Source organism: Hermetia illucens, chromosome 2 (genome assembly GCF_905115235.1).
Source record: "Hermetia illucens chromosome 2, iHerIll2.2.curated.20191125, whole genome shotgun sequence".
Taxonomy (NCBI): Eukaryota; Metazoa; Arthropoda; class Insecta; order Diptera; family Stratiomyidae; genus Hermetia; species Hermetia illucens.
This window is the reverse complement of record NC_051850.1, coordinates 62786708-62812862: the sequence shown is the minus strand read 5'-3', so window position 1 is coordinate 62812862 and position 26155 is coordinate 62786708. Positions and strand designations below refer to the sequence as shown.

Here is a 26155-nt window from a genome sequence, read left to right as displayed (position 1 = left end):
GCGACCACAATACGTCCTAATTTCTCGCCCAACAATTGTAGTTTCGCTAATTCATGAATTCGGCATTTATTCATCGTCAAATGCAGAATTAAATTGTGCGTATTGGCGAGCTTCTTCCCCGGCAAACAATCCTGTTTTCCCATGACTTACAAACCTCTAAATGTATCAATTTTTTCACGTATTATAAATATATTCGATTTAAAGACACCGTTCAAGTGCAAACTGCAGCCATCGAAAAACACTGTTCAGAAGTGCATCGGTCTGAGAATGCAATCTGCCTAGGATTGCAATATGTACTTTGGGAAAACTATTTAAAAGATGCATGTTTGATTGTTGTTGGATCGTCGTTGGCAGGGCTCCAAGTGGGATGCATCTCGAACGTCTAACGACCACAAAAACTTTATAGAATTGTCTTGTTTACAGTTTCACTTTTTGTATATTTTTTTAAGCCATTCCCGAATTTCTCGTTCCTATTTGAAATGCATGATATTGCGCTGGACTACATGTGGGGGCGAAAAGGATAACGATGCACATAAGGTGCATTTTATCACCTGATGTGAACGGAACAGAATTTGCTTTGAACTTTGAGGGTTTGAGCAAGCGGTGGGAAAGTGTGGTAAATGAAGGAATTAATTGGCAATATATTCTGCTGTAAATAGTTGGAGCAATAATTAGCAAGTGGATGCATTGCTTTACATTTCCTATATCTTTTTAATGGCAATTTATTAATTGATCTACAGCCTATAAACAACTCAATCCGTCAGATACTGCAAACTAGATATAAATAAACTTCTTATTATTGCTGGTGTCCTCTGTGTCCTCATGTTTCTATAATATTCTTATATGGGTGTTTAGATTAATGCCTAGAATTCCGACTTCGGATTATAGTGTTATCAAAAACTGAGGTTTCCAAAGTCCTTTTTATGAGAATTCTCGAGATTTCGTAATCAGAATCCTTACACGTAGCTTTAATACTCATGCGAATTGCACCGTTGATCCTTACCACTGGATTGAGTTCTATAACTTTTATGCAACTTCCATTTATTATTATTTATAAAACATTTAAATATTAGGTTGTTGCACATGAAATGGCCGATTTGGTACTAAAATTTGAAATAACTGCAAAGCTTACAAAAATCTATTTAATTAATCAAAATAGGTGCCAGTCGATTCAAAACACTTCTCCCAGCGAGATACGAGAGCATGTATGCCAGTTTCGTAGAAATCCAATTTTCGGGTATTGATAAACTTGTCGAAGGCTATTTTGATGGCCTCTTCATTTCTAAATTGTTTTTCCGCCAAAAATGATCCAAATGCTTAAAAAAGTGGTAGTCAGTTGGCGAAAGGTCCGATGAATATCGTGGATGAGGCAGAGTCTCAGACTGTAATTCATTCAACTTTTGAACCGTTGTTCTGGATACATGAGGTCGTGAAGGAGTATCACGCTATTTCTGTTGACTAATCTTGCCCGTCAATTACTCAATTTTTAGTGCGTTTCCTCGAGTTGGGCATAGTATTTATGTGCATTTATCGTTTCTCCAGGTGCCAAAAAAGAATAGTAGATAACTCCATCTGTAGACCACTAAGCAGTCACCATTACCTTCTTCGGATTGAGGCTTGGTTTCGGCATATGCTTCGGTGGCTCATCAGCATCTAGCCATTGTGCTGATCGGGGACGATTGTTGTATAATATCCACTTTTCATCACATGTCACTATTCTGTTTAAAAAGGGATCGCTTCTGTTGTGGGAGAGTAATGAACTGGAAATTTCTATTCGAAGCGCAATATTTAGCTCCGTAAATGCATGCGGAATCCATTTGTCGAGCTGGTGAGGTGAGCCCTTTCCAAGTTGTTGCAAGTATCGGGAAACTGTCGAAAAGTGTACGCTCAGTTTCTCTGCAATGTCTCTCACAGACTGACATGTGTCGGATTCGACTAGCAAACGCAGCTCGTCGTTATCAATCGCTGGTCCTGGATGTCCACGTGGCCCACTTTGATGGTTTACGTCGCCTAACCGGAATTTTTCGAGCTCTAAATACGCTGCTAATGTTCCTGGTCGAATCGGCTGCTTTATGACCGAGTTTGAACTCATACAGAAAAAGTATATGTTATTGGCTCTTTTCCATCCTTTTTTTCCTTTCTATTCCCTGTTATCGCAACGATGGTCAAAACTGAAATGACTCCTTGATTAAATGTAGGAGTATTTATACTTCATTATTCGACGCCAACAGCACCAGCTGGTGGTGGTTTGATACAGTAAAACTTCACTTGATTGCCAAATTGCCATTTCATCTGCAACAACCCCATACATTTGAAGCGTTTCAATGAAGGACAAGTATCAATCTATTTCTGAAATTGAGTATGAGGGCAGACCTCAGGTACTTTTATACCTCGCTGAATGTTCCAGAAAAGGACGCGAATACTTTGCTAGAAAAATTCATCAGTTTGATGCGAAACTTTTACTTTCATTCGAGCCAACTCTTATCAAGTGTTCGAACTAAATATTTGCGCTACTGTAATATTTTACAATTTTTGTGCCTTTGTTAATTTTTGTTACTGTGAATTCACATATCTTTTTAAGTGATTTTGGTCAGAATATTTAATTATTACTATAGCTGCTGCTTCTATAATTTAAAATTCAAGCTGCGCTCGTAGGATAGTGCATACAGGGGCGGAACCCCGGTATGGGGGTTCGCACTGGTGAAGGGACTGCAGAGTGAATCCTACCTTCTAGTAATTTCTCCTACACCATCCAATGAACAGGTGGAAAAAGGGAAGCCAGAGATGTGAACGGAACTGACTTGATGCCAGTTCGGGTGATCAAATCCATGCAAATCGGACGCCGCAAACCAATCAAGGTGCTAAGGTGCTCTGCGGGATGGATGATGACATGGGAACTGGGGTACCTCCAAGTGCGGCTTTTCTCAGAGAAATCAAACACGAGGGGATCGTGTCTTTGGCGGTACGGTGTGGGGGAAACCCCGTTACAGGTTGACTGCCGCATACGCTTCTAACTGTTTTCCGTAGCACAATAGACTAAGTTTATGTCGAAAAACATAAAGATTGGTCAAATCAACCTGCAGCATGTCCCCTCCTATCTGTTGGCAGCAAAACTGACAAAACAGCCCTTACATCTTTCTGGTGCAAGAGCCGTGGGTTCGATTTAACATAATCTGTGTCATTGGATGAGTAAAGGGAGCTAGGATCTCCTACGATGAAAGATCCATAAGACCGAGAGCTTGCGTCCTGATGTCAAGAAGGTTAGAGGCAATCATGCTGAGACAGTACTGTTTCCAGGAGTTAGCAACGGTAATTATACAATATCAAATAAATGGCGAGAGGAAAAACATCATAGTTGCCTCCGCTTATTTACCCTAGGATTCTTTGTATCCTCTACCGACGCAAGAGCTTAGGGATCTGATGGCGTATGTAAAATCAAGTGGTCTCGAATTCTTAATAGGTTGCAATGCGAATACTCAACATATTAGTTGGGCCGTAGCAAACGCAATTCAAGAGGAGAGAGGCTATTTGATTTTATCACTTCAGCTGGTCTTATGACTACAAACGTAGGGTGCGGCGCTACGTTCGTGGGACCGAGAAGAAGCGAAGTAATTGACCTAAGAATCTGTACATCAAAAGTGTTAGAGTTGATTACACACTGGCGAGTGATAGAGGAGGTCTCACTGTCAGATCACCGATACCTAGAATTCAATCTGACTATTGCGGGCGAACAGTCTGCAATACAAAGATGGAACCCTAGGAAAACAGACCTCCCTAGGCGACTAAGGACGCTGGCAGATGAATTGAAAACTCTGAACTGCACACTTTTAGAGTTCTATGAAGAGGCTTGTCCTATTTCCCGAGGCCAAAGCGGTAAAACGGTTCCTTGGTGGAATCGGAAACAAAAACTCAGGAAATCAACCAGGCGACTTCTGAATCGTGCTTGCAAAAGCAATAGAACGAAGACTGGTTAAATTTCAGGAACCCACAGCGTGAATATAAGAGGCTTGTTAGGTGTTCGAAACGAGACTCCTTTAGAGCGTACTGTGAGGAACTGGAAGGCGAAAGAGAGACTTCAAGGCTGTGCAAAGTCCTCCAAAGGGATGAGTCGACCAAATTGGACTCTCTTAGAAAACCCGACGGTACTTTCACGAGCTCCAGATCGGGATCAGTACAGTTCTTCCTGGAAGTAGACCACCTGAGAGAACGGGTGAGGGAAGATAGATAATTTACCGGTTAAGAGAAAAGATCCCACTAATGATACATTGATGGCGTTGATCGATGGAGAAAGGCCATTTCGTTTAATATGCAATGGAAACGAGTGAGAGCTGACTGTAATGAGAAAATGAAGTTCATTTAAATAAATTTCAATCATTGCAGACCACCTACGAATCTGAGTTGGAAATTGTTATCATAAGCGAACTATATAAAAACCGTCATTTTGGTGTATGAGTCTCAGATGCGACTGAGGGAGAGCCGATGTGGGTATACGGTCGACAAAGCACACAATGTACCGCAAAATGAAGTGGTGTATTTATATACAGCTGATACAACTCACCAGTTCTGGCACTATCTAAATTCGAAGAACTGCTGGACATTCTTGTTCTCAGCGTAAGGGACGTAGTCCAAAGGTGATTGCCCGTAATTTCGGCGCTTGGGCCTTAGAGAGGGAAAGCAAAGAAGCAAATACAAGGGAGCGCCTTTCTTAACAACTTTTGTGCAGTTGAATATAGTTCTGGCCAACGAAGGTGATGTAAGCACCTTTCGGAAAGTTGAGTTTCTTCAATTGTAGACCTGACTATTGTCAGTATAACACTGGTGAGATGCATGTCCTGGTCTATCAGTGAGGGCTCCACCCACAGAGATCACCAGACATTCTTTTCTTTAATTCTAGATGGAGTCACATGGCCAGTATGCTCGAAACGCAGAAAGATTTCAAACTAATCTGCAAAAGCAGAGTGAGCACAACTTGCTAAAATTGCAGTTAGAGCAATCTAATAAAGTTGATGCTTCTACGAAAAGAACAGTTCGTGTGACATAATGTATTCCCAAAGCGTCCATGCTTAGGAAATGCTGAAATAGTGAACTGATCAGCCTTCTATCAGTCTATCATCGAGCTAGACGAACGGCTCAGAGAGCGGCAGGCAAGACGGATCTAGCTTGAAAATAGCGCGCCAGGTTACCATTTCGTGACACCCAATTGACTACTGGCTTGGGTGAAGATGCAATCCAGGGAAAGGGTAGTACCGGAAAATATTGGGTGGTAGTGACCCTGAGCGTGAGATTCGGCCAGTGTGAATCGAATACGGAAACTCCTGGCAAAGATTGGTATTGCCGCCTATCATGCAGCTATAGGGAACATCCACTTACAACAACAAAACCGTCGATATCACATCAATGACGGATAATCCCCCCAGTGTCATAAGTCATTTCAAAGATCTTCTTATTTCGGAACTGCTGGTTCTTTTTTGCTCTAAAACATTACAATTTCTCGTTGGACGAGCCCTAACTCAGTCCATATTGCACCTTGGCAATTTATTAACTGTTAACTGACATGAGAATTATTCAACTTTTTAACTTTTCTTTAACCTTTAAAGTCGAAACACATGCCGTGACGAGATTCGATTTTCCTAACAGACCCAGGCAGACTATCTATTCTACCTGGTTGCTCCGCCGGTTTGCGGCTCTCAACCTGCCGTCAACAGGTAGGCGTGCTAATCAGGTTTTGCTAACCTGGTGTGGAGTTCAGATGAATCTCCGTTAAGCGGTTTCACAATACAGTGCCTCCACAATACCCCACTCCCAGCTGATACCGCGTTCAAGCGATAAAACCCGATTCCTGGCCCAACCAGGTCCAGGTCCTTGGAGGGGTTAGCCATCATCGCAGAATGACGGGATAGCGAGGATGATTTCAATTTAGCCACGGTGTCCCGGAGCAAGCGCAACAGCCCAGTGGTGGAAAGAGACGACCTGGTATCGAAAAGAGATCATGAGAATTCAATCGGAAGCGGCAATGGAAAGGCACAGCATTTAGCTGACTGCCTCCGTATTTCATCAGAAATTCATCTCACCTCTAACTTCATCTTGACGAAGAAGAAAAAATATTCACTTTCTCAATTAAATGAACGAAGAGATTTCACATAAAGGTAGGGAAGGACACTTCTCATAAGCTTGGACGTCAACATCTTTCAACTTCTGGACTTCTGGAAGGCAATCACTTACACGATACAAAGTCCCAAAGCCAAACACAAGAAACGGCTCTTGTAGTTTACTTCCGAGGAAAGGACAGGAAAGTCTACTCTACAAAGTGAGAGAGAAAATTGAGGCCTAGGAATCTGGGGCTTGCTGCTTCTGGGGAGAAAAGCGTGAAACTGAAAACTTGAAAGATGAAGTCAAAAGTACATGGAGCCTAGTCGGGAACAATGTTGAGAAATTATTGTATCTCTATCCGATACACCAAAAGAAAGTTGTGGGTCGGTTCCACTGGTTCAAGTAATCGTAACCTAGGGAATTTTGAGGTCCACGTTGGTCACCATTTGTAGTGACAAAAAGGGGGCTAGTGGTGTATAGCTCGAGTTTTCTACAGAGAATGCATGTTCCATGAAAATATGAGCAAATCGATGTTGGGTTCGTTGCCGAATAGTCGGTCATTATGCATTGTTCCGGTGTCAGACCAAAACGTGTTAGGTAAAACTTTACTGGCAAAACTGAGGTGCTCCACAGAAGGAGGAAACAAGTCTGATAGGAGATTAATGTTAAGTGCATTATTCTTTTAGGGAATGCAAACTTTTGCATGCTCCTCGTTTGGTTGATATTTATTATCAATTTATCTGGATGAAGTCCTTCAAATTCGTTTTCTTTGACGCTCTTCAAGATTTAAATAACTTTTGGTTTCTTTTATCTTTCTAGATGTTATAATATGGGCTACATGTGTGAAGAACGGCATATACGTTTGAAAATCCAAAATAAACAATTACATTCCTGCGAACTTTTCGAGCCATATGAGTTAAATGTTTACCGTCAGCAAAAACAACACGTAGAAGCAGAAGTGCATCATTCGTCAACAAAAGTTAAAAAGGATTACTTGGACGAACTCACACATTTTCTTGTATCAAAAATCGTAAGGTTAAGTCATAGCATAAATAGTAAACCAAATGTAAACTGCCAAAGCCACTGCTTGCGATTCTACGCGGCGTCGAGCGTAATTCTAGCGTTGTGCTACCTGACAACTTCTGTTACTGCTTCGGACTCATCTCATCCAATGTAAGTTGATATTACTGCGTATACATATGTGCATAGGAACCAAATTATATAGAAGGCATCCTTTGGCTCATGATCCTTTGAACATACATAATTTAATTTAAATCTTCATAATATTATACATCTAGAAGTATAAAATTGAAAAACGGTTTTCTTTATGTGTAATTTTCGAAATTAGGAAGGGCCTACCATATCTGCAAGGACTACGTTGCCAAGATATGTTAGTATTATATAATTTTTTGACCTGTACCAATTGCAATTGAGCTTTTTGTGTTGAGCTAACCATTGTTGCGTGTATAATTTGTTTTGAAATTTATTTTAAAAAGAACTAGTTGTACTCCTTTTTCACGGTGGGGTGGCCACCGGAAAACCTTGGGAGAAGTTTCCTAGCTTAATAACATTTTCCATTAGCTCACCCACAAGTTATATGTAGTATCGAGTGAATAACGTGTGCTTATATAATTCAGGAGTGCTTTTCCGCGAAATACCCAAAGTAGGATTAGAAATGGTATTCAATAAAATATATCCTAGTGTAGAGTTGTTGAAAAGGGTTGGTTCGCTAGTAGACAGTTTAAGCAAATTATTTTATGATAGACATTTAAACTTGCAGGCATGTATGTCCTAAATGAGCAGAGGGCTTAAAAGGGTTCTCAAAAACTGTCCAGTCAAAAGTTGAAGCTTTAGTTGCTTTTAATTAAGAAGTAGAATTGAACAAAAACTGCAGTCTAGTTCTCAAAATCTATAATTTAGCACAAGAGTCCCCTGTTTAAAAAATAGTCTCTATAATCAAATTTGTTAAGTTAACAGTATACGCCATCGATATTGTGACAAGAACTTTGAAAGATATTCTAGAAGATTTTTAAAAATTAGTCAAGTTGGTTAAGGAATTTGATTGATTAAGGGTAGACATAAATAAGAGAAAGCTCCCAGTATAAACGCGTTGAAATATACCAGCACGTCAAAACATCACCATAGCCGATTTCAAATGGAACAAGTGAAACAGTTCATCTATTTATGTAGGTAGCCAATCATCTAATAGTCTCAGAGTTGGCTAGACGGAAGTCAACATAACTCCTGACACGAAAAAATTTTATATGGAAATGGTTGGATTGTTATCGCTGTCAATCAAATCGTACTCTTAAAAAAACACCACGAAAAAAATATTTCAAGATTTGGTTGAATACATTTATTACTTATTTAAAGTATTATCTGCGCCAGGATTTTACAACAAACATAGAAAATTATGGGAGGAAACGTCTGCGTACACATTTACTAATAGTTACAAAATTACTGATAATTACAAATACAAATATTACAAATTTGTAAGGTATCCTCGGTTCTTAATAACATCTTGTAAATGGTTAGGCATTAAATTGATAAGCTTTGCTGTCTCCTCGGATGAAGTTTTCTCTTAAGGTATGGAGATTGTGGAGTTGTGTGAGGCTGTTTTGGGTTATTATACAGTAACCAGAGGCTTACAACTTGGGCTGCATGCTTGGGTTCATCATCGTGTTGAAAATAATAATCCCTACCCACCCGAGATTTCCAGCATTTGGCTCCAAATTATTCCTTAAAATATATCCATTGTTGACTCAATAAACTCAAGGCTACCCATGGCATTAGCCGACATACACCCCTAAACCATTCCTCTACCACTCCCGACACACACCCCTAAACCATTACTTTACCACTACTTACTACATTTCACTGTTGGAAGTAATTTTATCCTTTAATTCTGAAAATGTAAAATTTGCTTTCGTCTGAAAACAAAACATTTTTCCAAAACGATTTGGGCTCATCTACGTACTGTTTAGCAAAGGCAAGGCGCTTTTTGAGTATTTTCCTGATACATAGTATCTGACAAATTTGCTTATTGATTTCTTGATTTTTGATTTCCACTGCCATCTCGCTTGCAGTAAGTCGAGAATTTTTTTCCCCATTGTTAGAAGACTATGCCGTTCTCTGCAGGACAACATTGATGGACGACCAGAACGGCTTACCCAGCAGAACTCATTTGTTGATTTGATGTTGTCAGCAACCCGTTGGATGGGTGTATGTTGTTTTCTGACGACTCCAAAAATTTCCCTACAACTTGTTCCCTTCTTCATAATTTAAAACTGATTTTCCTCTGGCTAACGGAATTTCTTGCCCTTTATTTGGCGTTGCAGTAAAAACACTTATTACATACTATAAACCACAGTGTATCTAATAGACAGTACCCGCACTAAAATGCTCCGACTTGCGAATGTGTTGCAGAAGCTTATCTGTACACATCAGAGACACTAAACGAGGACAAGGCATAATTTTCGTTAAATCGTATTGGTAAGAGAGAGATCGGTGAGCTTTTGCTATTCTGGGACTACTGCCGCGCTCTCACATATAGGAAAAAGTTGTTTCACATAGTCACTTATCCATAGGCAAAAACTTGCCGATCTCACTAATACATTGGCAAGTCCTAGCGGTATGTCAAGCACAGCTGATCGGATTTTCGTTATATCTTGCTCATGCTCCAAAGCAAAACAATTTGAAATCGTGCGTACCCGTCCTGATTTCATTTTCTGGGGGGCAAGAGGGAGTGTGGTAGCTGTCTAATATCTACTTGTGTCAAACAACAACTTTCTAATCACGTGCATAAATGAAAATCAATTAATAAAAGCTGCAAGACAATTTCAGGAAAATGCATTTGACACAGATTTCGGGAAATTCTCTAATTCGATGAGGATGTGCGGGTTTTTCTCTGCTTTGATTTTGTTTTCCTGAAAACATTACAGTTATCTTAGAAAATGCTCGGAAAAATTACAGTTATCTTAGAAAATGTTCCGACGAAATAAAAGAATAACCGAGTGATTAATAAACACCTAATCGATTGCCGAAACAAAATCTGCCAAATGTTTGTTTGGTTTCGCTTTCTTAATATTGAAAGCTAAATGACTCTGAGCACTCGTATCTTAGTGGTTCATTTTACTCGACTCCTCCGTCTAACGGAATATCCTGGATTCGTTTATGTATAGTAGGATTTCCGTTAGGGGATGTGATGCCACCCGCGACTCATCATCATCATCAACGGCGCAACAACCGGTATCCGGTCTAGGCCTGCCTTAAGAAGGAACTGCAAACATCCCGGTTTTGCGCCGAAGTCCACCAATTCGATATCCCTAAAATTTGTCTGGCGTCCTGACCTACGCCATCGCTCCATCTTAGACAGGGTCTGTCTCGTCTTCTTTTTCTACCATAGATATTGCCCTCGTAGACTTTCCGGGCTGAATCATCCTCATCCATACGGATTAGGTGACCCGCCTACTGTAACCTATTGAGCCGGAGTTTATCCACAACCTGACGGTCCTGGTATCGTTCATAGATTTCGTCGTTATGTAGGCTATGGTATTGTCCATCCTCATGTAGGGGGCCAAAAATTCTTCAGAGGATTCTTCTCTCGAACGCGGCCAAGAGTTCGCAATTCTTCTTGCTAAGAACCCAAGTCTCCGAGGAATACATGAAGACTGGCAAGATCATAGTCTTGTACAGTAAGAGCTTTGACCCTATGGTGAGACGTTTCGAGCGGACCACAGTTTTTGTAAGCTGAAATAGGCTCTGTTGGCTGACAACAACTGTGCATGGATTTCGTTATCCTAGCTGTTATCGGTTGTTATTTTCGATAAAAGAAATTTTCAATGGTCTCAAAGTTGTATTCTTCTATTCTTATTCTTCTTCGTGTTTGACCAGTGCGGTTTGATGTTGTTGGTTGGTTGGTTCTTGGTGCTGACGTTGCTACTATATATTATACTTTGTCTTGCCTTCATTGATGTGCAGCCCAAGATCTTGCGCCGCCTGCTCGCTCTGGAAGAAGGCAGTTTGTACGTCTCGGGTGGTTCTTCCCATGATGTCGATATCATCAGCATAGGCCAGTAGTTGGGTGGACTTAAAGAGGATCGTACCCGTTGCATTTACTTCAGCATCACAGATCACGGATCACTTTCTCGAGGGCCAGGTTAAAGAGGACGCATGATAGGGCATCCCCTTGTCGTAGACCGTTGTTGATGTCGAATGGTCTTGAGAGTGATCCTGATGCTTTTATCTGGCCTCGCACATTGGTCAGGGTCACCCTAGTCAGTCTTACCAATTCAGTTTTACCCTGGCTATGCTATCAAAGGCGGCCTTAAAGTCGATGAAAAGGTGGTGTAACTGATGTCCAAATTCCAACAGTTTTTTCATCGCTTGCCGTAGACAGAAAGTTTGATCTGTTGCTGATTTGCCTGGAGTGAAGCCTCTTTGGTATGAGCCATTGATTTCTGGGCGTATGGGCCTATCTCGCCTAGCAAAATAGCGGAGAATGTCTTATAGATGGTACTCAGCAACGTGATACCTCTATAATTGCTGCTATGCGTGATATCTCCCTTTTTATGTATGAGACAGATAATGCCTCGTTGCCAGTCGTCAGGCATTGATTCGCTGTCGCACACTTCAAGTCCAAGTTGATGAACCACTTGGTATAACTGGGCGCCTCCATATTTAACTAATTCGACTGTCGCTCCTGGCGACTTATGATTTTTAAGCCGATGAATTGCACTGACTGTTTCTTCAATACTTGGAACTTGGCAATATTTGCCTGTCGTCTTCAGTTGGCGGGATGTTGTGGTTGTTCAGTAGTTCATTAACTCGCGGATGTTCTGGTTGTTGAGCAGTCCATCAAAGTATTCAACCCATCGCTCCAATATACCCACTCTGTCGGAAATCAGATTTCCCTCTTTGTCTCGCAGGATGAACATCGAGGTGTGTGAGGCTTCATCCTGCTAACTTGTTGGTAAAACTTGCGTGCCCGATTCGGTGGGTCTTTGTACTTTTCGGGTTAACAGACCTGTTGGTTCTCCCAGGCTTCCTTTTTCCGTCTTTGAAGTCGCTTCTCCGCTCGCCGGAGTTCGTGATACGCCTCCGCGCGTGCCCGCGTTCCGCGTGCTTATATGTTCTGACATTCATGAAGGCCGAGAGGTGGCAGCGTTCGATCAACACGTGGTCAATGTGGCTGAAAGTGGTCCCATCTGGAGAGGCCCACGTATGTTTGTTAACTGCTTTCCGCGCAAATCAGGTACTTCCAACAACCATTTCGTGTGTCACTGCTAATTGAATGATCCGCAGTCCGTTATTATTTGTATTTTGATGTAAGCTATGGGAGCCAACGTATCGTCTGAATACGGGCTTCTTCCTTACTTGGCTGTTAAAATCCCCAAGTATGATTTTGATATCATATCTGGGCAGGCTTCGAGGGTTCGTTCTACTGTCTCGTAGAAGGTGTCCTCCGACTCTGCAGTCTCCTCTGTAGGGGCGTGAACGTTTATGAGGCTTATATTTCTAAATTTGCCTCGGAAGTGCAGAGTGCATAGCCGTTCGCTTATGTTTTCAAAGTTGATAACAGCAGGTTTCATTTTTTGGCGGACTCCCGGCACATGGTTTACTGGATGGCCACTTAATATATGGTGTAGCGACTCTTCTCCAGGAAACCGGTTCCTGCCCAACGCATATCCTGCAACGCTCTTACATAAGCCCTATATTCGGACAGGGTATCAGCTAGCTGCTTAGCAGCTTCACGTTCCATGAGAAAATGCGCAAATCGTTATGCCTTTGTCGTTGCCGGGTTCATCGTTGTGTTATTCGTCCAACCGAGGCTTCTGTTGTAGCTTCGTAACAAGTCGTTTTGCGTGTAGGGTTGTCAGCCCTACCCAACCCCCCTGGAGGACCAGTTGGTACAATTTGACCCGTTTTTAGGCGCAGGAGGCTCGCCTTCATGCTTTTCCGTCCGCAGTTTTTCGTTAAGAAAGAGCTTGCAGCTGTCACCACGTGGAGGTGGAGATAGGGTTTGGTAGTAGAGCTGTTGGTGTTGGTTCAGCAGGCGTTTCCCAGGTTTCATGATCCATCGTGGGTACCAATCCACGTTTCGCTCTGGGACTTATACCACCCTTTGACCACCCGCGCCTGCCCTTCAAAATCTCGTCAATCATCCAGAATGCGGCCCTCAGGATCGCATATGCTTCAGCTTGAGAGATCGTTGCTTACTGTCAGAAGAGAAAACCCGCTTCTCGTTTTTATTCGGGAGGTGGACTCTTGCTCCAAAATCCTGTTCCGTTTTTGAGCCATCGGTATAGAAGACGTCAGTATGTCCTGACACGCAATTCATCGTAGTTTTTTTCTTCATTTTAAGATAACTTCATAGCTTCTATCAAATAGACGTATGGGAATTGGAGAATTAGAAGGCATTGGGTTCGGTTCTCCTAATAACTGTTCCAAAGCTCTGTGTCTCCCGTGTGGATTGTTTCGGCAAAGATCTAATCTAATTAGTTGCAGTGATCTGAGTAAACAGCTCCGATAGCTGCGAAATGGTAGTTTCTCCTTAACCCACCATACAACGGGTGCATAAGGAGAAATCGGCCTAATGGTAGCAATATATATCCACTTGGGGGCCAGGAAGTAAGGCCCAATGACCCCATGCCGGCGCAAAGGTCCGCCTACATAGCCTATTAGCTGTGAGCGCTCGTTTCATCTTTATTCCCAGATATTTTACTTTTTCGGAGCTGGTACTACTCATTTTTGGGAAGCAAAGACTATTCAGTTACCTCTTTTTCCTAAATAATATCATTGTGGTTTTATTTGTATGTCAATCAAATCAACTGCGAGATGTATGTTTCTACTTGCTGTTCCGATATCTCGACCAACAGCTAGCATAGCCACGTCATCCGCACAAGCTTGAGTGTATATTGGCTAATTTTGCAAGTCGCAGAATAATGAGTCCATAGAAGTGGCGATAGCAGACCGCCTTGAGGGCAGCCTTTTCTAAAGGAGACTCGTTTTAAACGGAAGTTTAACCAGTGTTCATTATTATTGTTTTAGCAAGCACGATTTAGAAATCGTCCAGTTGATTTCCTTAGTCTTAGAATTTCTCGGTTCCTCCAAGGAACCGTTTTACCACTTTGACCTGGGGATACTGACAAGTGGATAGGACAAGACTCTTCAGAATTTGCAATAGATCTTCTATCACTAAAGGAATCCTTAGTCACCATAGGAGCTCCACTTTGTTGCCCAGCAGTTCATTGAACTTTGTCCAATCGATTTTCCTGGGATTCCGTTTTTGTACTACAGACTGTTCGCCCGCAATAGTCAAGACTAAATTGTAAGTGAAACTTTGTCTAGCATCTGCCAATCTCTAATCGAATTCTAAGGAACTATGATCTGAGAGTGAGACTTCATCTAGCACTTGTCAGTCTCTAATCAACTTTATCAGTTTGAAGTGCAGATTGTTAGGTCAATTACTCCACTCCACTTCACTTCAAGCTGAAGTGATCAAAGCAAACAGTTTCTCTCTTCTAGGGTTGCATTTGTTACTGTCTCAACAAATATGTTAAACGTCGCATCATAACCCATTAAGAGTTCAAAGTCCCTTGATTATGCATACACTACCAGATCTTTTAGTTTTTGTGTCGGCGGAGGAGGCAAAGAATCATAGCGTAAGTAAGCAAGGTAATTATGACATTTCTTCTCTTCCCATTGACCTGGTATTTAAAGTTGACCGCCACACTGGGAGCAGAATTGTCTCAGCATGGTTGCCTCTAACACTTTCGATATCAGGACGCATCGAAGAAGACCCTAGTCCCGTTTACTGATCCGATAACGCAAATTTTGTTAAAATGAACCCATGGGTCTTGGACTAGAATCATATAAGGAGCTTGCTGCCAATAGGTAGGAAGAAGCTTTGGCATGCTGCAGGTTATGTTTTCTGACGTAAGTGTATTCTAATATGAAAACCGCTACTAACTGATAAGTCTGCTAAGTTCGGCGTGGCTCTCATTGGGGTATCAGCTTCTCCTCGCTTTCCGCCGAAAGTTCCACTTTCTTGCGTCCGATTTCGCTGGATGCCACAACAATTAATGGTGTAGCAACGCCCAAGTCCTTACTCTCAAGAAAGTTCGACGTTTTCCGCAATGCCTTCCGTTGTCGTCGGCTCCAAAATCCGTGCCTCAGCCACGACCTGATTTCTAAAAGTCGCGGGTAGATTCGAAGTTTGCGACTCCTTATCATTTGGAGAGTTACAGTCCACTGCTCCCATCTTCATACCTTCTTGGATACCCTTAGTTGAGTAGTCAACTACCACGGTTTTCCATACCACGACAAGCTGTTGTCCGAGGCGGAGACTGAGCATAAGACCTCACCTTCTTTGGCTTTCTCCCCTTCGTTTACAGGTTCGGCTCATTGGGTTGGAGTACCCAGTTTTCCCGGTCATAGGTTTAGTCCAGGTGGAATAATGAACAAAACTAATACTATAAATTGTATAGAGTCAAGACTTCCGAATTCTAAATTATCTACCGAACTCCCACTATCGAAAATGATCTTTGTAACTAAAGGTGTAGCCGCAAAAATTAATACTCATTGCCATTTGATGCCCATCCAGCTTTGGGCTCCAATACAAATGGATCCATGTATGTTCCATTATTCCACAAATAGCAGATATAGATATTTTAAAATGTTTTTTTCACTGATTACTTTCTTAAATTTACAAATGTACCAAAGATTTTCCAAAAAACTTCATAAATTGACAATGATCCAATGTGACTAGCGATGCCAAAAGAAACGTGGGTTTTCCCAAAACCTAAAATACTGACGCCGCGTCGAAGTGTTTCGCCGACACGCGCTTGCTTCCCTCTATCTAGCCAAGAGTCGAGAATGAAAAGGCAGGAGGTGCTCCTTTGAACACTTCGATCCCTCATTTGTCATTTTACAAAAATTCACGTGTCCTTCACTATGCGAGAGTTCGCACCGGAGCCTGAAAAATCAACAAACATACGAATTCGTGTGCAACTAACGAAAGATCGGCACCCGAGCTAAACCCAGAAAATAAACAATAACAATAACGGCACGGGCGCGAACTTTGGTTCCGAGTGCCGCGAGGATCCACGGCGAATCGCATCGATGATTCTCCTGCCTCAGATGTGTAATGAAGCGCGGCCTTTGAGGTTGCCTCCCTACTTTTATCATCATCAGCGGAGGAACAACCGGTATACGGTCTAGGCCTGCCTTAAAAAGAACTCTAGACATCACGGTTTTGCTTCAAGGTCCACCCCAGGGGGAATGGGGATACCGAATTCTCTCATGGCCTTGTACAATTTTAACCTGGCTATGCTATCATAGGCGGTTTTAAAGTCGATGAAAAGATGATGCAACTGATGTCCATATTCCAACAGTTTTTCCATCGCTTACCGCAGAGAGAAAATCTGATCTGGTATTTATCGCTTGCTGCGCAGAGAAGATTTGATCTGTTGCTGATTTGTCGGAGTGAAGCCTCTTTGGTATGGGCCAATGATGTAATGGTCGTATGGGGCTATCCGGCCTAGCAATATAGAGGGTACTCAGTAACGCGATACCTCTCTCTCTGCGTGATATCTTCCTTTTAATGTATGGGCCAGCTAATGCCTCGTTGCCAGTCATCAGGCATTTATTCGCTGTCCCATACCTTGAGCATAAGTTGATGAACCGCTTGGTGTAATTGGTCACCTCCATATTTAACCAATTCGGCTGTAAGTCCATCGGCTCCTGGCAAATTATGATTTTTAAGCCAAAGAATTGCTCGGACTGTTTCGTCTATACTTGTTGGTGGCAGTATTTGTCCGTCGTCTTCAGTTGGCGGGATCTACAACGCGTTGTTCAGTAGTTCATCAAAGTACTCAACCCATCGCTCCAATATGCCTATTCTCTTGGAAATCAGATTTCCCTCTTTATCTCGGCAGGATGAGCATCGAGGTATGTAAGGCTTCATTCTCCTGATTTGTTGGTAAAACTACCGCGCCTGGTGCGGTTGCTCCCTGTACTTTTCGAGTTCACAGACCTAGTGGTTCCCCCAGGCCCCCTTTTTCCGTCTGTGAAGTCGCTTCTCTACTCGCCGAAGTTCGTGATATGTCCCTGCGCGTGCTTGTGTGCTTTGAGAATGCAACATCACTTGGCATGCGGCATTCCTCCGTTCCGTTGCTAGGTTACATTCGTCGTCTAACTAGCCGAGTCGACTCCTTTTGCGGCTGGGGCCAAGTATGTTTGTGGCCGTCTTTATGATAACGGGTGATTATCATTTGTGGGTGCTTCATCTTCAGGTTTTCTGTTGACTGCGGTCTAATAGGTGTTACCGAGAGCTGTGTTGTGAATGGCTTCAGTGTTACCTCTCACCTGATTGTCAGATTGGATTCTAGATGGTGTTGTTATTTGAGTTCGGAGTACCATGCCAACGAAATAGTGATCCAAGTCTATATTGGCCTCCCATATGTTCTGACATTCATTAAGGCTGAGAGGTGGCGGCTTTCGATCAACACGTGGTCAATTTGATTGAAAATGGTCCTGTCTGGAGAGGCCCGCGTCTGTTTGCGGACCGCTTTCCGCGCAAACCAGGTACCTCGAACAACCATTTCGTGTGACACTGATTGAATAATCCGCAGTCCGTTATCATTTGTATTTTGATGTAAGCTATGGGAGCCAACATATCGCCCGAATACGGGCTTCGTCCCTGCTTGGCTGTTAAAATCTCCAAGTATGCTTTAGATATATATACCTGGGACAGGCTTCGAGGGTTCGTTCTACCGCCTCGTAGAAGGTGCCTTTCTCGGACTCTGCAGTCTCCTCTGTAGGGGCGTGAACGTTTATGAGGCTTATGTTTTCAAAGATGATAACAGCAGATTTTATTTTTTGGCTGACTAAGAAATCTACTTCGAGTACATGGTTTACTGGATGGGGACTATAATATATGGTCTAGTGGCTCTTCTTTAGGAAACCGGTCCCTGTCCAACGCATCTTCTGCAACGCTGTTGCATCAGCCCTATATTGGGACAAGGCAGCTGCTTGGGAGCTCCACTTCTGTACAGGGAGCGTACGTTTCATGAGAAGATGCGCAAATCGTTATTCCGTTATTTACCGGGTTCGTCGTTGTATAGTTAATCCAGTCCGAGATTCCTTTTGAGACTTCGTAGCGAGTTGTTTTCCGTGTAGGTTCATCAGCCCTAACCAACCCCCAATCTAGACCAGTTGGTACAATTTGTCCCGTTTTTAGGCGCGGGGGACTCGCCTTCATCCTTCTCCGTCTGCAGCTTTTCGTTAAGAAAGAGCTCCCAAGAGTCACCACGTGGAGGTGGAGATATGGTTTGGTAGTAGAGCTGTTTCCCTACTTTGGCATGGTTAAGCCATTATATTGGAGGATGGGTTAGACAGGAGAGAGAATTTATCTAAAATTCATGGAAATTTATTCTTAGAAAGGTAGTAAATGAAATGAAACACAAAGTGGTGCTAGAGGTATAAACATAAAACCACATTCCATTATTCAACGAAATTTATACTAGATATATTGTAGCTGACTTCATAGTTAAGAAATGTCAGGATTGCTTTCTTTAATCAAATATACAATTACATTTTCCTTCAAGTGGGCTTTCCACGCTAATTATATACAAATTATTTGAGACAAAAATGTTCGTTCTGGTGTGCGTTTAAATTTATTTGATTTTCAATTCGCTTGTCACAAACCTCACATCGATACATTTATTTTAGCTTATAGTTACTTCGATGTGACTTCAAAGACGCTGTATTCTGCAAAGCCTTGCAGCATAACTTTGCGCTGCCTCCCCAGGACCATTCGAATGATCGGTGATCGAATGATGCAATAAATGGAGACGAAGTTCAATATTTCAAGCTAGAGTTCTCCTTGTTATGAAGTGTTTCGGCCACTTTCGTCGGTTATCATCAGGTTCTCTGATTTGAAACACAAAAAACTTTTTATCCACTCAAAAAATATCTATTACTCCAAAGTGCTTTTCAAATTGAGTAGCTTATTTGATGCAGGAAACTTTTAGCGTTCGTTTTTTTTAGTGCAACTTACGCGGTTGAACCGTAAGGACGTGTTAATTAAAAATATGGGCCGATGTAAAACTACTCAACACTGCGAATCAGTTCTTCAATACTTCAAAAGTGGAAAAAGTCTGGGTTGCTGCAGTGAAATGGTGAATATATTGTCATCAACAGTTCAACACATCACCGAACGGTTTTTAAAAGAAAATCGAGTGAAGGACAAGGGCAGAAACGCACAAAACCAAATTTTGAACTTAAAAATTGAAAGACGGGTAATAAAAAAAATTAATGGAAACTCTAGGTCATCGGGGCAAAAATTGATTGATTTCTGTACATGGACAATGAAATACTGCCAGTTGGTAAGCCCAAAACAAAGTATCTGTCCGGGCCAGGACTAAACTCATTTATCCGTTTCATCAGATATTGAGCGATTCACTCCTCCACATAATCAGCAGAATCAAGAATAAATAATTTCCCTTTGAACACTTAAACCACTATTTCTCGCTGATTTTGGTTTATAATCGGCAGTATTTCGGTCCAGGTTCCGCTAATTTTGCCTTTCGCTGACCCAACTTTAATCGACAGAGGCCAATCTGGTTTCTGCTTCGGATCCTCCTGTATTCACCACATCAACACATTCTGGAAAAGTGCGTGGAGCTTAGATCTTCGCTCTACTTACTTTTCATGTTAGAAGTATTTCTTAATATACCAATTTGATGTGCTTTTGAAACTTCAAGCCTTCTAACAGCCCTTTTTCATCACGTACCCTTCAAACAATATTTTTACGGTATTTATGGGTATTTAGTGCAACTATTAGTTTTTTCTTCTCCATGAAAGCTTTCAATTCAACGTCGTTGACTCATTTTTGCTCCATGGTATAGGTGTGTTTCTGAACGATTGAAGTGACTAAAGCGGTGAGCTGGCGTAGCGGAAGGTCGCCGTTCGAACCTCACTGGTGGCGGAGCGATTTGTTATCGTGACTGGATGTCGGATACCAGTCGATTCAGCTGTGTGAGACTACCTGAGTCAAATCAGCGTAATTACCTCGGGCGAGCGCAATGCTGATCACATTATCTACGACACTGTACTGTAGTATACCGTTACGGTCTTGAATGAAGTGCTCCAACACACTTCAAGCCCCTGATCCAATGAGATGTCGGGCCAACGGTTATTACTTTTATTTCGGGTTGTCAAAATCTCGGCGGATGTCAGATTTTACCTAATACTAGCTCCCGGTGCTCTGGTGGTGGTGGCCGGTGGGAGATTAATGGGAGGATACGCCGAGAATTCCCCTCAACTTCGAACACATATGCAGAATGGTGTGTTTGACCAGATCATCCAAGGAGGGACTTAGGTACAATACGTGTAGCTGACAATATTATCGGAACTACAATCACCCTTTCGAGATACTAAATTTCTTTGATTTGTCAGTGGCTCATAGTTCAGTTTCTTCGCCACTTAGTTCCGTTGCTATAAGGATAGCACCATCAATAATATACCCGCACCGACCCGTTTGGCAATTAGCAATAAGTCAGGCTTGCTGTGGTGGTATGTGGTGATCAGTTAGAATTTGCCGGTCTCAATACATGCTGCAAACAGAACTATCGCCGCAGGCATCAAATCGGTAAACCGAACATGTTTCCTTGATCAGGCACTGCTTGTATGCAAGGTATTGATAAATCACCTTACATATAGCATTATGTCTACGGGTGCCGTAACAGTCCAGCCAGAAATGAATGTGTGGAACCACACATTCTTCACTGGTAATTCTCCCCTCGTTCTTTTATTATGACTTTCTTATCAGCTCGGGTGACGACCACGTCGTCCTGAATGGCCCACATACATCCCTTCCTCTGAGCGAAGAGCTCCCTAGCACCCAGCCATCTGTTCGTTAGTTCATTCGCTCCAGGGCAGAATTTGGGTGATGCATTCGGAATCTGGAGATAGCAGTTTGTATCAAGCGCTGGATAGTGTCAAGATCGGTCTTCGTCCACGGCAATATTCCAAATGCATATGCCAGTGAAGGGATAGCAAATATGTTCAGTGTACTTATTTTATTCTTCCCCGAGAAATGCGATTTTAGCGCTAGCTACACACGTCGCAGGGATTTGGACAGCAGATCACCTTTTAGAATACCAATTCGAGCATGGGTTCCTTGCAGAATTCCTAGGTATTTATAGCAGTCTATCTCGATTATAGCTTGGTTGTAAATTCCATTCATGGCCATCCGTACCAGCCTACAACTTTATGTCATCTAAGTACATCAGGAATGTCAGTTCACCGCAGCGCGTTTGCCAAATTGCGAAACCATGCCCTCTAGCTTTATTCAGTAGTAATGAAAAGGATTCCCCTGGAAGATGCCCGTCTGTATATGGATAGGCACTGACGTATTGGTGCCCTCAAACCAGACCCTCCAGACCTGGATTCTGGATTCCTCCAGTTCTTCGAAGTGTTTATGTTTCAGCACCCAACTTCTAATATTCCGACTTGTTTGGATATGTTGTTAAAAAAAGGGTCAAATATAAATGAAAGATAACTACATGCAGCTGGCAAAAAATAGCGCACTTGGTGATAGTTGATTAAAATATGAGATGTAAAATGTTCCTATTTATTTCTGTTACTTTTTATGGTGATAAAATAAACGATCTCATCAAAAATTAGATTTTTTGGTAGCGGATATTTTCGACCTTCCCTGTAAATGCCTGCACAGCGAAATAGTCCACTTGACTTGCAGTTGATCATAGTGTTTTGGGATATGAAATTAATAATTAAAACAATTTGTTGCTTTTCCCTTTAACTTAAAAATAGTTTAAAAGCAGTTTCAAATTTAATATCCATACAGGAGGTCATTATTCAAATATAGTCATGTAGGGTATCAAACGAAAGGTCTCGATTAGTACTTTCCGAAGCCGGTCTTAGTATTTTGTTTTCTATCTAATGAAGACAATATACAGAAAACAAATTCCTTAGTATATATTGTCCTCAGAGGGAGGAGCAAGTAAATTGCTTTCCTTATGTTTAAAACTTAACAAGAAGACAGAGTCAAAGGACCCAACCTGTAGGGTGTTGTAGCACCGGCATAGCCTCGGGATCGGGGAGTGAAAATAAATGTGTGTTATGAGGGGCGGCGCGGAAAATAACATTCGAGTTGGCAAAGGCAGTCCATCAGGCAATTACAGAGTTTGAAAAGGTACATCATGCCAAGGAAGATACGGCATTGCTGCAGGGAGGGTAGATTGATGGGCGGAGTCGTGGTAGATAGTCAATCCGCGGAAGGTTATTTTTGAAAAAAACGGAGTCCGGGTAAATTGGCATTGTACAACATCAAGGGCGCGACAGTCACGGATGCGGAAGGTCAACCAGACACACAGCCATATTCAAGGATTCTTCTTAAAAGCGAGTTGCTAAGGAGGGCTGAATTGAAGAGGAACGTAGGATAAAACCAGACATTTTGGAAGCTCTATTGATGATATCAACAAATTGGGAATTGAAACGAAGTTTGTCGTGGAATATTGCACCCAGGTCTAAGACGAATAAGAAAAGGATGTCGGGGAGGGTTTAAGCGAATAGAACATCCAGTGCAGGTATTTGCTGACATTCAGCGTTAGCTTGTTGACCGAACACCAACGGAACAAATTATCAAGGTTGAACTGGAAGAGAGCACAGTCCAGCGGAGGTGAAACAGAGGCAAATAATTTAAGGTCGCCTGCGTAAAGCAATCACGGTCAAGTGAGGTTGGAGGCGAGGTCATTGATAAAAAACAGGAAGAGTATAGGGCCAAGTAACGAGAGAAGCAACGAGATAAGTAACCATGAAAAAAAATACAGGAACGGTATGAGAAATAGGAGGAAAGCCAGTAGATGATTGAGGGAAGGAGCTTGAGAGAGAGTTTGGAGAGTAGAATATTATGGCCAACGGTATCAAAAGCTTTGGAGATCAGTGTAAATAGCATGTACCTCCTGTCGTAAATTAAAAGATTTAGCAACGAAGTTGGTAAAGACCACAACTTTTGAAACCTCTGACAATGAGTTGGCCGAAGTGCACGGTCAACCAATCGCTGACGTATTTATTTGACGTATTTGATGGTGCGGGGGTCAAAACTGATCATTTATTTGAGGGGGTCATCCCGTATGAAGACCGTTTTTTCGCTTTTGTTAGAAATTGTTTGTAAAGAACTGGATAAAAGTACATATGCGAATTTTTCACTATACATTTATTGATATCTTGAGCATGCGTAGTAATTTTTCCAGCCCGATACCATAGATAGCATGGTCCGCAAAATAGAATTATTAAAAAATATTGAAAGCTAAATTTTTGGGTGCTTTGTTAAACTTTTTAAATTTTGGTGTTGTATGAATAAAAAGAAGTACCGAATGAATCGCAATTATCCTGGTTTGCGAACTGTAGAAATATGTTCTGAGTAAGACCTGAAAATTTCAAAGAATTTCGTTGGGTAGATTTTGTTCTATGGTGGCAGTAGATTGTCAACATGCGGTTTCGAGAAAAACGCATTTAGAAAGTAAAATGCGATTGTTAATAATAATAATAATCGTTGGCGCAACAATCCATATTGGATCAGGGCCTTGAAGTGTGTTAGAGCACTTCATTCAAGACCGTAACGGTACACTAGGAGGCAATGTGGGCAGTATTGCGCTCGCCCGAGATTATTACCCTGATTTGACTCAGGTCGGATACCAGTCGACTCAGCTGTGAATGAGAGCTGAGTCGACTGGTATCCGACGTCAAGTCGCGATACAAATCCCACTGCCACCAGCGAGATTTGAACCGCGGCCTTCCGTATGACAATCCAGTGCTCTAACCACTGAGCTATCCGGACAATGCGATTGTTAACCGATTTTATTATGGCGACTGACATAAACCTGGCATGTGAAATTTTACCTGTTTAACACTGTAATTTCCGAACGACTCCGAATATCGAAAAATCACTTTGCCATACATTCTACACTATATCTAGATACAATTGATGCAAAAAAAATGGATTTCTCGGATCCGACACCCGGATGAGCCCCTTAACGGACCCATTCTGAGAAACTACCTAACCCAAAATCTGAAAAAAATCAAGAAGATGTCACTATATGGTGCCTAGGCTCCGAAATACCCTCCATACCGGTATCTGTTCAAATAAAAATAATAATAGTATATTGCTATAATTTTTATTTATTGGCTGCAAAACCCCCTTAAGTTTATCCTAGTACCACGAAATTGCAGTGAACGTAAGCTATGATATAGAGCATGATCCTACCAAGTTTAGTCGAAATTCCCCTATTACTAACAAAGTTATAATAAATCAAATTTGGCGCTTCTCTGAAAATTCAAGAATTTTAATGTCAATATCGCGCGAAACTTCTCACATAACATATGCATATATTATGGACAAATACAAACCCAAATGTTTTTATGAGTAGGTAGGTATCAGTGGCCGCTCCAAGGAGCCCATTTAGCGCTTTGGTGCGCTGTTTTGATGCCACAAACTCCCAAGACCGTGACTGCTGTTATGGGAGCAGGGAGGCAGAGTTCAACCGGCTCGGATCCTCAGAGCCTCACCCTGCAGCTAGAAATCTCCCTGAGGTCCCCAAAGAATGGTTTACCCAGTGTCCGCAGCCTGACTCTAGCCAGAGCTGGGCAATCGCTGAGAAAGTGCATGAGGGTTTCCCTTCCTTCTCTGCAGCTTCTGCAATGCGAGTTGTAGGGTATGCCGAGCCTTTCATACCTGGAGTATTCAGCTTCCGGTTTCTCGAATTGTTGTTTTCGACGCTAAAAATACATTATTTGCATAAAGCAGTGTATTGGGTACTGTAAGTTGGAAGTCCCATGGTATGAGACTGCAACCGGATCGGATGGTAATTTGAAAACTCTGCTGAAATACCTCCCTTTTTAAGCCTTTGTTTGCAAAACAAAACCTTATTAAAATCGGTTCAAAGTCTGTCTGTCTGTCTGTCACAGGCACTTTTCTCAGAAACGGCTATAGCGATTTGTAAGAAATTTGGTTAGAAGGTGGGAACTGTGAACGCCTAGACATGCAGTGGGTGATATTCTTCTACAATGAGATTTAAAGGGGGGGGGGGCATACATGTAAAAGAGGGGTGTAACAATTTTTTTCCCCAAATATAGTCATGTGGGGTGTCAAATAAAAGATCTTAATTAGTATTTTTCGAAGCCGGGCTTAGTTTTGAGATTTGTTAAAAAGGCGGGGAGTGGGAGAGGTGGAAAGTGATGATTTCTTTGACGGACCCGTTCTCAGAAACTACCCAACCGGAAAATCTGAAAAAAATCATGAAGCTGCCTCTATATGGTGCCCAGGCCTCAAAATACTCTTCATATCGATATCTGTTCAAATTAAGTTAATAATAGCATTTATTATTATTAATTATTGAATAAAACCCCCCTTAAGTTTATCTCAGAGTGATAAAAGTTGGTAATAGTATAAAATATAATATGAAGCATATTATCTACAAGTTTGATCAAAATCACACTCTTAGTAACAAAGTTACAGTAGCTCAAAGTAGTCTTTACTGTGTAAATTTACGACCCGAAGTACTAAATCCGACATGCATATTCTTAACGGGCTACGTACAAATGGGATAGTTCTACACTCAAATATCCCCACACAAGTAGCAAACAAAATCTTTCATACCTGATGCGCCCGCCCAGTTTCCCGACTTGTTCTATATTGTTTTTTCTGTATTTATAAATTTGAAAAGATCTATGAGATGTTGTTGCAGTTGACTCAAACAGGCACCAAATTGAGACACTGTTTTATGCCTTTTACTAGTTTACTAGTTCATCATCAACGGCCCAACAACCGGTATCCGGTCTAGGCCTGCCTTAATAAGGAACTCCAGACACCCCGCTTTTGCGCAGAGGTGCACCAATTTGATATCTGAAAAGCTGTCTGTCGTCCTGACCTACGCCATCGTTCCATCTCAGGCAGGGTTTGCCTCGTCTTCTTTTTCTACTATAGATAAGAACTTTCCGGGCTGGATCATTCTCGTCCACCGCAACATATTGAGCCGTA

General features: G+C 41.9%; 1 protein-coding gene across 2 annotated transcripts in view; it reads left to right on the top strand.

The window, feature by feature from the left end:
• Positions 1-26155, top strand: part of LOC119649571 (glycine receptor subunit alpha-2) — a 371241-nt gene that overhangs the window by 154287 nt on the left and 190799 nt on the right. For both annotated transcript variants that reach the window (XM_038051774.1, XM_038051773.1), the window contains exon 2: positions 6910-7263. In XM_038051774.1, coding sequence (XP_037907702.1) covers positions 6920-7263 — 344 coding nt within the window. In that variant the 5' untranslated portion in view covers positions 6910-6919. The remainder of the gene's footprint in view (positions 1-6909; positions 7264-26155) is intronic.